The 12304-nt window shown below is 44.7% G+C and overlaps 2 protein-coding genes across 3 annotated transcripts in view; one reads left to right on the top strand and one right to left on the bottom strand.

Moving 5' to 3' along the window:
• Positions 1-3273: 3273 nt before the first annotated feature.
• The window catches only part of sap30l (sap30-like), a 103912-nt gene continuing 94881 nt past the window's right edge, over positions 3274-12304 (top strand). Inside the window, exon 1 of the mRNA XM_069941252.1 lies at positions 3274-3296. The gene's annotated coding sequence lies outside the window, so the exon portion shown is untranslated. The remainder of the gene's footprint in view (positions 3297-12304) is intronic.
• The window catches only part of hmgb2a (high mobility group box 2a), a 4206-nt gene continuing 1065 nt past the window's right edge, over positions 9164-12304 (bottom strand). For both annotated transcript variants that reach the window (XM_069941145.1, XM_069941150.1), the window contains exons 2-5: positions 11840-12002; positions 11605-11747; positions 11352-11526; positions 9164-9802 (exon numbers count right to left, since the gene is read on the bottom strand). In XM_069941145.1, coding sequence (XP_069797246.1) covers positions 9635-9802; positions 11352-11526; positions 11605-11747; positions 11840-11989 — 636 coding nt within the window. In that variant the 5' untranslated portion in view covers positions 11990-12002 and the 3' untranslated portion in view covers positions 9164-9634. The remainder of the gene's footprint in view (positions 9803-11351; positions 11527-11604; positions 11748-11839; positions 12003-12304) is intronic.

Here is a 12304-nt window from a genome sequence, read left to right as displayed (position 1 = left end):
GTCCCTGATGGAGACGGTGTTCTCCCTGCCATCTGGGTTCTCAACATAGGCGTACGTGGGGTTGGCATAAAGCAATTTCATCCTTTCCACCAGGGAGTTGGTCTTGCTTCTCCTCGTGTGCTTCTTAATAAGGACCGGACCAGGACTAGAGAGCCAGGCTGGGAGTGTAGTCCCCGATGCCGACCTGTTGAACATGAGCAGTAGTTCATGACGAGTAGTATTGGTTGCAGGACAGAGTAGCGACCGAATGGAGTGGAGCGCCATGGGGAGGACATCCTGCAATGTGAGTCTGGAAGGCCTTTTTGCTTCAGGGCAAGTTTGATAACCTTCCAGATCATGGTATTCTCTTTTTCAACCTGCCCATTTCCCCGGGGATTGTAGCTGGTAGTCCTGCTGGATGTGATGCACCTTACCAGGTTCATGACACAGCTCATCACTCATGAAGGATGATCCCCGGACATTATGAATATAGCTGGGATATCCGAACAGGGTGAAAATGGAGTCTAGGGCCTTCATAACCAACGAGGCGGGCGTGTCTGAGCACAGAATGATGAACAGGAAGTGGGAGAAAGAAGATGTTCCAGGTCATGGAGGGGAGAGGTCCCTTAAAGTCAACACTGAGCCGTTTGAAGGGCCTGGATGACTTGATCAGGTGCGTTTTTGCGGGGCGATAAAAGTATGATTTGCACGCAGCGCAGGCCTGGCAAGTCCTGGTCATCTCCCTGACTTCTTCTACCGAGTAGAGCAAATTGCGGGACTTGACAAAATGAGCCATGTGGGTGACCCCTGGATGGCAGAGCTCATTATGTATGGTCCACAGTTGGCCAGTGTGTGCAGAGGCACAGCATCCCCTGGACAAGGCATCTGATATGTCATTAAGTGGTCCTGACCAATAGGCAATGTCAGAATTGTAGGTGGAGAGCTCGATCCTCCACCTAGCAATTTTGTCATTCTTGATTTTGCCCTTCTTGACGTTGCTAAACATGAATGTGACCAAGCGCTGGTCAGTGAGGAGCATAAATCTTCTACCAGCCAGGTAGTGCCTCCAGTACCTTACAGCTTCTACAATGGCCTGAGCCCCCATTTCCACTGACGGTTTCTGGAGCTCATGGCTTTGTAACATCCATGAAAATAAAGGCAACCAGCCTGCCCGCCTGATTAAGGGTAGCAGCCAGGGCTACATCCGAAGCGTCACTTTCCACTTGGAAAGATACATTCTCATCCACTGCGTGCATGGCAGCTTTCGCAATGTGACTTCGGAGATAATTGAACACAGTCTGGGCTTCAGCTGAGAGGGGATATATAGTGGTCTTTAAGAGTGGGTGAACCTTGTCGGTGTATTGAGGAACCCACTGGGCGTAATATGAGAAAAACCCCAGGCATCTCCTCAAAGCCTTTGTGGTCCCAGGGAAGGGGAGCTCTAACAGGGGGTGCATCCTATCAGGATCAGGGCCAATGACACCATTTTCCCCCATGTAGCCAAGGATAGCCAGACGTATAGTTCTGAATACACACTTGTCGAAATTATAATTGGGATTCAGGGCTCTCACCGCATGGAGAAAGCTCTGGAGATTGGTGTCATGGTCTTCCACAATGTAGCCACAGATGGTGACATTATCAAGGTAAGGGAAAGTAGTCTTCATCCCATATTCATCCACCATTCTGTCCATATGCCACTGGAAGATAGACACCCCGTTGGTAATGTCGAAAGGGACCCTCCAAAACTGATTGACTTGACCGTTAGCCTCAAATGCCGTGTATGGGTTGTCCTCAGAATGGATTGGCAGTTGGTGATAGGCAGCTTTCAGGTCAATGGTTGAATAGACCCAATTCTGCGCGATATCGTTCATCATATCCAAAATGCGAGGGAGGGGGTATGCATCCAGGAATATGTATCATTTAATAGTTCAGCTATAGTCAATTACTAGCCTGGGCTCGTTTTCCCCTTTCACAAGCACCACGGGCAGGTGCTGGGCTCAATGGTCCCCTCCTCCAGCAGGTGCTGGGTCTTCATCTTTATGTCTGCTGCACTGTACCTCTAGCTCTTGGTGGCGATGGGCTTACAGACTGCAGACAGGTTTGGCAATAGAGGGAGAGGGTCGATTACCAGCATTCAGGGCTTGTTTTAAAAGCGAATAAAATTGTAGTGCAGATAAAATCTCTCACACGACTGGAGGGAGAACAAATGCTTTTATTAGCTTTCAACAGGTAGGGTTCACTAGTAGGCTTCAAAGGGGTTCTGGGTTTAGGAGGGAAACCAGGGTTATAGATGGGTAAACAGGGGTGGAGCCGAGAGGCAGGGCCAGTCATCAATACAGCACTCTCCCAGTGAATCCCAGTTCCCTGCAAGGAGAAAGATTTTAAAAAGGACCTGAAGGGTAGCTTTTTTTCCCCACACAGAGGGAGGTGGGTATTTAGAATGGGCTGCCAGAGGAAGTGGTAGAAGCAGGAACAATTTTTAAATTTTAAATTGTAATTTAAATTTAGACATATAGCACTTCTGGCCCACAAGCCCATGCCACCCATTTACACCCAATTGACCCCTACATTTTTTGAAGGGTGGAAGGAAACCCTTGCAGACATGGGGAGAACGTGTAAACTCCTGACAGGCAACAACGGATTTGTACCCGGGTCACTGGCACTGTAAAAGAGTACGCTCTACACTAACCGTGCAGCCCTAATGTTTGAAAGATATTTGGACAGGTATGTGATTCGGAAAGACTTAGAGGGATGTGGACCAAACGCAGGCAATTCTCTGACACTTCTCACTGAACTCTTCCTTACTGTCCTGCATGGAGGTCTGTTATCCTCCCAGTTGTACATAGATACATGGCACTCAGCCCATAAAGTCCGGGTCGACTTCTTCAGAGGTCTAATTAGTCCCATCACCTGATTCTTTTTTCCTATGTGCTGTACACTGCGTCTCAAGATGATTGGTCCGCCTGAGAGTTGCTACTAAATCTGTTTCCACCCACACAGCTTCATCTCTCAAACAGTGCACAATGCAGCATAAAAACTTGAGCTCACAAAAAGCTTCGTTGAAAATGCAAAGCACTCCAACAAATGAAACTCAGAAAGAGGAACTTAAGACCACAGAGCATGAAAAACATCACATGCCTTGGAAATTCAATTGCATAATTCTTTATTTTTCTAAAATTGGGCAATTGAAAATTGATTTCTTTATTATAATAGTGAAATATGATAATCATCATTTTGAATGAGTGGAAAATACAATTGGACCCATCCTGCTGTAAGACACTAGTGATCCTGAGAGCTCGGTTGGCCGGGACTGGGTGGTAAGTCCATGCTCGTCACATTGGGAACTCGGATGGGTGGGCAGCCAGTGCCGAGGAGAAAGCCTGTGGCCGGGGCAAGGGTTCGCGGTTGGGGCATCGGATGTTCCGCTGGGTGAGTGGCCGGGGCAAGGGTTCGCGGTCGGGACATCGGGTGCTCCAGTGGGCCGGCAGTTGGGAGAGGATCTGAATTGGGAGCTCGGATGAGTGGGCAGTCGGGGCTAAAAATAGGGGGGGGGGGGATTCATCTTTTACATAGGTCATACAGAAAACATGATTTTTGTGCCAAAAAAGGGGGGTTCGACTACTACACGAGTATATGCAGTACCTCTTTCAGACCTTTGCACAGAAGCTCAGACTAGGAGGATGTCTGTCATCGATGTTTCCTCCTTCCACATGGGTCTCACCACTGCAATGGTAATAACAGGGGAAGAGTTAAAAAGGACCTGATCGATAGCTTTTCTTTTCACAGAGAGAGGTAGGTGTTTAGAATGGGCTGCCAGAGGAAGTGGTAGAAGCTGGGATGTAGAAGTACGGTGCAGCAAGGTTATTTCACGTGGTAGGGGAGCCAAGGACAAGAAGGCACAACTTCAGGATAAAATGGTGTCAATTTAAAACAGAGATGCAGAGAAATTTCTTTCGCCGGAGGGTTGTGAGCCTTTGGAACTTGCTGCCACAGGTGGCTGTAGAAGCGAGGTCGCCGGGTGTACTTCAGACAGAGATTGTCAGATATTTGATTAAACAGGGCATCAAGGGTTACGTGAAGAAGACCAGGGAGTGGGGCTGACTGGGTGGATGGATCAGCTCATGATGGAATGGTGGGGCAGACTCGAATGGCCTACTTCTGCTTCCATATCTTGTGATCTTGTAATGTTTAAAAGACATTTGAACAAATACACAAATAGGAAAGAGTTAGAGGGATATGGGATGAATGCAGGAAAATATTTTGGTCAGGATGGGCATGTGGGGCCAAAAGGCCTGTGTCACTGTTGTGAAACTCTATGACTCTTCTCACTGAACTCTTCCCTGCTCTCCTGCAAAGCCTGGCTCATAAAGGTCTGTTATCCTCCCAATACTGCAACCCCATCGTTTATTGCCCAACATTTATTGCTTGTCTTCCCAAGGGTGAACCATCTCAGACTTAACCTCTTGCCTCCCCACGCACCCATATCCAGCAACTGCCATGATCAGACACATTGCCTGCATGTTTCCGCCTACTCAATGTTGCCTTTGCAGTCTGACAGTGCCACTTTCATTGGGCCCACATCTGCATATTCCTACCTTGTCCCTCTTCTTTCCTTGCCATTGCTGATCTTCCAATTCTGACTTTGGGAGACAGCCTTGTGCAGCTCTGATCCAAACACCTCAGTCTCATGTGAATTTTGATACAGTGGGGCAATAAACAAAATGGCCATTGACCCTTGGATCTACACCATTTTAGCACATATGGGTTTGAATCTATGAGTCAAAAAGACTATAAAGCAGGTGAGCTGAAGGAAAAGCACAGGAGATGACCCAAGGGGCGGCGACCATGGTGGTGGACCAGCGAGGGGCTCTGTGGCTGAAGAACACACAGGCGGTGGGCTGTTGGTGACCCGAGGCAAGGAACCTACACTGGCTGCGGGTTGCTTGCGACTGTGATCAAGGGAGCTGGCTGAAGGGATACCTGGTATCGGAACTGGGATGCGAGAAGGTGCCGAGGGCACTGAGGGCCTCCTGATCGTGACAGAGATTTGCATCTGGGGCTTGGGTTGCTGATGGCTTGGACTGAAGTTTGTGTGGCTACAGAGGCTTCATGATCGCTGAAGGAGAAACCATAGACATTCAGTGACTCTGGGGGGATTCTCTTTTGCTTCTCTTTCTCTGACAGTAAGGGGCACAGAGCAATTTTGGCTGATAGTGAATCTTTGTCTGCCTTACGGTGGGCTAAAGGAAATTTCTTACAAAATCACATTTACTGTTTTATTACATGACAATAAAATAATCTTGAATCTGATTAAGGCCCAAGATTTTCTGGTGGCCTTGCTGGTGACCTCTTGATACTGACCTTATTCATAGACCTCACTTAACTCTTCTGCTCATCGGCCAAGTGTCGAGTCAAATGTGGAACTCCACCATTGAAGTCTGGAAATCGTTGTCTTTTCTAAGTCTTTGTGCTTTAATTAACAATCGAGAGCATCACCCTTAGCTTTGCCATAAGTCATGCTTGTTCTAAACATATTCTGGTCGGCCCAAGGAAGATAACCAAAGATAAAAAACACGAAAATCTGTGGATATTGTGGTTGAATTAAAAACACAACGCTGGAGAAACTCAGCAGGTCAAACACTGTCCTTTATATAGCAACGGCAAAAATACATAACTGAGATTCAGGCTTGAGCCCCTCGTCAAGGTATGGAAAAATGTTGGCGAGCTTCAAATAAAAGAGATGGGGGAGAGGCATGGTCGTGAAGGGGATAGGTAATAGGGGGAAAAGGGAGGGAGGGCACAGCAGCAAGCAAGCTGGGTGAATAAGGAGGGGAGGGAGGGAAACAAGCTGTTTCTCTTCAAGTGGATAAAATTAATCACTTTGATCTTCCTTTCACTCCCTGCCTCTGCAACCAGGTGCCTTTCGTTCTTCCCACTGAGGTGTTTGAGGAAGACAATTAGTAAAAGTGACCATCCCGAGATGCTGAGTGAGCACTGGAAGACTGTGATCTTATGGTGGTGCTGGCTTACAGCTCCACGAGCAGACTCCAGATGCTATTTGTGGGGTTGCTGTGAAATAATGGGCACTCCCTGGTGGGAGAGGGAAGGGAAGAGGGTGGGGAGCTGGAGTAAAGGAGATAGAGGGATTGGGAAAGAGAGAGGGACCCCAGGGGAGGGGTTTAAAATAAATTGGAGGTCGATGTTAATGCTGTCTGGTTGGAGCGTGCCCAGATGAAATATAAGGTGTTTGAATAAAACATGAAAGTCTGCAGACACTATGTTTGTAGTCAAAACACAAATGTGCTGGAAGAACTCAGCAGGTCTTCCCATGTCCTTAAAGAGGTAAAGATGTTTCGGGCCTGAGACCTTCTTCAAAGTAGGGTTGTTATAAGGTATTGTTCCTCTAATTTGAGGGTAGCTTCAGTTCGGCAGTGGGTGCCTGGAATGCTTTGCCAGTGGTGGTGGAGACTGGTACAACAGGGATATTTTTAAAAAAATTTAGACATACAGCATGGTAACAGGCCATTTTGGCCCACAGAGCTGTGCCACCCAATTAACACCCTATTAACCTATACATTTTGAACGGTGGGAGGAAACTGGAGCCCTCAGAGAAAACCCACGCAAACACGGGGAGAACGTACAAACTCCTTACAGACAACGTGGCACTCAAACCCTGGTCCAGTCCCAATGGCTGGCACTGTAAAGGCATTGCACGAACCACTACACCAACCGTGCCTCTCAGACAGGCACACGGATGCAATAAAAAGAGAGGGTTATGGGTGTGAGGTAGAGAAGGTTTAATGCGTTGAATAGGTTTATATAGTGCAGCGCAACATCATGGGCTGAAGGGCCAGTTCAGCTGTGATCTAATCTATGAATTTACTGACAACATCATTGCTGTTGGTCAAATGTCTGGAAATGATGAATAAAAATACAGAATGCAGATTTAGAATCTGGTTGGGTGGTGCCAGGATAGCAATCTTACTTGCAGCATTATCAGGACCAAGAATTTATTGTTGATTTTAGGAAAGGCAGGGGCAGGTTGAGGCATCACACTCCTCTCCATGGTGATGGGACAGAGGTGGAGAGGATTAGTGCCTTCAAGATCTTGGAAGTCCATATATCAATTGACCTTTCCTGGAACCACCACATTGAGGCAACTGTGAACATTCTAAGTCTGAGATTTGGAATGTCGTTGAATACTCTTTCAATCTTGTACAGATTCTCTGTGGAAAATGTACTGGCTGCTTGAATAAAAGCCTGGCTTGGTCATTTGAATACCCATGAATGCAGATGTCTCAAGAAGATAGCAAACATAGCCGAGTCCATCGCAGACTCCAACCTCCCATCCATTGTGGCCACTTGTGTGAGGAGCTGCGTAAATAAGGCACCCAACATCAGAAAGGACCCCGTCGCCCTGGCCACAACTCCTGGCTGCTATCTTCAGGAAGAAGGTACGAGGAGGACCAATGCGACTGGGTTCAAGAACAGTTTCTTGAACTTCCCACCACGACATCAATCTATTCAAACCACAAAAAGACCTGTCTGTCCTTTTGTGATGTGACTTTGTTATCTTTTGTACTTATTGACACTTTTTTATTTAATGTATGCTATTGTAGTAATTTCTTTTCAGTTAATTTTTTAGTTTACTATTATAGTATTTTATACATCAGGCTGCTGTTCATTGACTTCAGTGGTATTAAATGCAGTCAAACCCCAGAGGCAGTGAAGATGTCCTTGCTGGGACTCATCTCCCCTCTTTGTAACTTGATTTGGGATTTCCTTAATGGAAAGACTATCTACCTGGGTTGGCGGCAGAACCTGATCATCAAGCACTATCTCACTGAGCATTGGCACACCTCAGGGCTGTTTTCAGCTCACTCCTGTTCACACTACTGACCCACGACTGTGATACCAGATTTAGCTCCAGCATTGTTAAGTTTGCAGATACAATTGTGGTTGGCCCTCATCAGCAACGAGTCGCACTACAGAGGAATATCTCATGAAATGATGCAAGAAAAACAACCCAAGTCTCAATGTGGACAAGACAAAGATGATTGTGGACTTCAGATAGACCAGGATGACCACCCTCCACTGCACATTAGTAGCTCAGTAGTGTAGTCTCCTCACTTGTCTGAAAGGTGTAACAGCGACTGAACTTGGTTAGAACGCTGAAACAGGTAGGTCATCATTCTATCAACTTTCTAGAACTCTATATCGAGCGTGTCCTGGCTGGCTGCATGTGTGGTACAGCATTGGTTTGGAGGTCAATCCACAGGACTGTAGAAGCAGAGGATCACTGGGGCTTCCCTTCATTCCCCCCACCCCATTTAAAGATCCACGAGGACACTTACCACCCCACATGTAGCACCTTCCAGCTACTCCTGTTGGGAGTATTTGACCCAAAATCACCATACTGAATAACAGCTTCAATTAAGCCACACTTCTGTGGATGGTTTGGAAAGTGAGATTGACCAGGTTGTTCCCTGGTTTTGAGGGTATGAGCTACAAGGAGTGTTGGAGGCAGAGGGGTGATTGATAATTCAGAAAACTTAAGTATAGACAAATCTTATCTCCAGCGTAAAATGATGAGGATATGAATTTAAAAGTCCCAGGGTTGGGGGAAAAAGTTTAAAGATGTGTGGACAAGTTTTTTTTTTCCATTCGAGGTAGGTGCCAAAATGGTCTGTCAGTAGTGGTGGAAGGAAACACATGAGCATTTAAGACACTTCTAGACAGAAGTTAGAGCAGTTTAACTTGGGAATCACATTCAGCGCCCACACCATTGCCAAAGGGCCTGATCCTGTCGTACTGTACTACGTAGATTTTTGTTACAAGAACCACACTATATAAACAAAAGTGGAACAATACCTTGGTCTTGTTTCTCACCTGTTAAGATGCTCAGATTTATGGGAGTCTTGTATAGCACTTGCTTGAGGATACCTCGTCTCTAACGTGCTGTGACATTTTGGAGGTCTAATTAACAACTTGATATTTTTATTGCTTTCCAACTATTCCTGCTTATTATTGAGAAATAACGTACTTACCTCCAAATACCAAGAGAAATGGAAAGATGCGCACACGAGCTATCTCCAATGCGGTTCGATTTGCTTGGTTGCTATTTTATCAGATATTTTGCATTATCTACCCATTTTGGACACTTCAAAAATCTGAACACAAAGGCACAAGTTAATGTTTCAGTTTTATTAAAAAAGTATTGATTCTTATCATGATCTAACCATGAAAAGTTAGCAATCACATGTAGTGACAGAAGATCTACAAAAAAATTGGCAAACAATTGGTATTAACTGCATTGACAAAAAAATTCTTTCTACTTTTGCCATTGAAAATTTCACACAAAACATTAAATAGGCAATAACATTCCATGACTCTGGAGTCCCTCTCTTTTTGAAAGGCAGTGCCTTTATTTAAAAAAAAAATCAGCTACTTACAATTAAAACAGTACAGGGTCTGGCTACACAGTGTAAAAATACAACACTAACTATACACAGTTTTGTACAGTTTCTTTACACCTAAGCCATTGATCCAAATTACAAATGAGTTCACATTTCCTGTCCTCGCAAAGAAAAATAGATCAAGCTTAGACAAAGATTTTTTTTTTTTTTTTTTTTTTTTTACACACATCTGTTGCAATTTAATCATCGTCCTCCTCATCCTCTTCCTCCTCCTCCTCCTCCTCCTCCTCATCATCATCTTCGTCTTCCTCCTCCTCTTCCTTCTTTTTCTTTGCAGCCTGAGCTGGCTTGGGAGCAGGTTTCTTACTAGTTTCATTCTTGCATTTGGCACGATAGGCTGCAACTTCCTGAAAGGCAAATGTCAACAGGAAAAGGTTATATTACAGCCACGATTGTGTTGAATGAATGTGCCAATCACCCACTTGATATAGACAAGTGAAGCTCCAAATACCAAACTAAAAGCCCTGGGAACTTCAGAACGCTTCTTCTCACAACAAGCAACTCGAACTCGCTGATTTTCTTTATAATGCAAAATTTCCCAGGCCAGAAGTTTTAAAAATGATCTATAAAACTTTCTCTTGCACCAAAGTGCATTTCTCACATACATTTTAATGTTACCTCGGTTTCCAACTCAAATTCTTTCACTACCCTTCGGCACTGAATCTCTTGTGGTGTCTGGAGGGGGGTGTGTGTAATGTCAGCGTATTTATCCCTGCAGAACATAACTAGGAACTCTGCCGATGTTAAATCAGTTGTTTTCACACAATTTCAACATGTTCACTGCTCTCTTCCTTCTTCAACAAACTACTAGGCTTATGTTAGAAGTTCTTGTTGTTTCACGACAAGTTTTCTTCAGTTTTGTAACAAATGCTATTTCCCAGTTAACTGACTTTTGTTGTCCACCAGACGACTGCCGCAACCACACCTCCAAACTCATTGGCTTACCCTTGTGTTAACTGACTTTTGTTGTCCACCAGACGACTGTCACAACCACACCTCCAAACTCATTGGCTTACCCTTGTGTTAACTGACTTTTGTTGTCCACCAGACGACTGTCGCAACCACACCTCCAAACTCATTGGCTTACCCTTGTGTTAACTGACTTTTGTTGTCCACCAGACGACTGCCGCAACCACACCTCCAAACTCATTGGCTTACCCTTGTGTTAACTGACTTTTGTTGTCCACCAGACGACTGTCGCAACCACACCTCCAAACTCATTGGCTTACCCTTGTGTTAACTGACTTTTGTTGTCCACCAGACGACTGCCGCAACCACACCTCCAAACTCACTGGCTTACCCTTGTGTTAACTGACTTTTGTTGTCCACCAGACGACTGCCGCAACCACACCTCCAAACTCATTGGCTTACCCTTGTCAGTAGGCCCCATCTTTACTGGACCAAAAATTTTGAATTAATCCACACTTTATCTAAGGCATTCTCTGGATGAGTGGAATCCAGAGGATAAAACATCAATATCGGAATGGAACATAAAGAAATACACAGGACGAGCAAAGCTGGGGATGAGTTTAAAATTTGAGTTTTGGAGAATGGTATATGAACTGCTTTCTGCAATCGCAAGAGAGAACATGCAAAAAGATAAATGGAAAACTGATGAAAAGTGAATATATTTGAGGATGTAGGATCCAAGCAGAGAGTCTGCAAACAAACTCCACTGCAGCCCCACTCAAACAGGCAATGAATGTACTCTGCCATATTCCACCCCCCCCCACCCCACCAAAAGCGACTGCACATGAACATTTTAATTGTTGAGTGGAACAGGACTTTATTCATTCTTTGTGCCCAACATCCAAACTCCATGTCAGATTGAAGAGAATGTGAAATCAAAGTCTTGAAATAATAAACACAAATATTTAAAACTTGCGGCCCATTTACCTTCTCATACTTCTCCTTTAGTTTAGATGCCTTTTGCTCGTATGGCTGTTTATCCTTCGGCTGCACCGTGGACCACATCTCTCCCAGCTTCTTTGCAACATCACCAATGGACATTCCAGGTGATTCACTCTTGATCTTTGGACGTTTGTCAGAGCAGAATATGAAAAATGCTGATCTGCAAGAATAAACAAATTATTTTTAAAAAAGACCACTAGGAAAATGCAACATCAAGCACATCAACTGAAGTACATACGGTGGTCTCTTGGGGGCATTTGGATCCTTCTTCTTTTTCTTGTCCCCTTTTTGAGGGACATAGTTCTTCATCTCCCGATCGTAACGGACCTTGTCATTCTTGGCCAGGTCTTCAAACTTCGACTTCTCTTTGTTGGACATGGTCTATAAAGGAAACTTAAGTTTTACTGCATGCAGAGACACACACAAAAAAAAGCAATGCGAAGGGATTCAAAAATCAGTCCAGAATACCTCACCTTCCACCTTTCAGAACATTTCTTTGAAAACTCTGCAAAGTTGACAGTGGCATCTGGATGTTTCTTCTTGTGCTCCTCTCGACAAGTTTGCACAAAGTATGCATACGAGGACATTTTGCCCCGAGGCTTATTAGGATCTTTTCTAACCATGATTGGTTTGTATCTGTGATAGAAAATGAAAATATTCAGAATGTAATTTATATTTAGTTACGCTTTGAATACATGATCTCAGTTTTCTCAAATAGTTCTTTGTTTCCATGCAGGTTTGGTCATTGGTTTTCCTTCCTTGGTAGTCTTTTCATGAAGTCACCAAGTCACAAAAAAAAAGTTGCCATGCAGGTTTGGTCATTGGTTTTCCTTTCTTGGTAGTCTCTTCATGAAGTCACCAAGTCACAAAAAAAAGTTGCCATGCAAGTTTGGTCATTGGTTTTCCTTCCTTGGTAGTCTCTTCATGAAGTCACCCAT

Source organism: Narcine bancroftii, chromosome 1 (assembly GCF_036971445.1).
Source record: "Narcine bancroftii isolate sNarBan1 chromosome 1, sNarBan1.hap1, whole genome shotgun sequence".
In the NCBI taxonomy this organism is placed as follows: domain Eukaryota; kingdom Metazoa; phylum Chordata; class Chondrichthyes; order Torpediniformes; family Narcinidae; genus Narcine; species Narcine bancroftii.
Note: the sequence above shows the minus strand (reverse complement) of the source record. Positions and strands in the feature narration are given on the sequence as shown.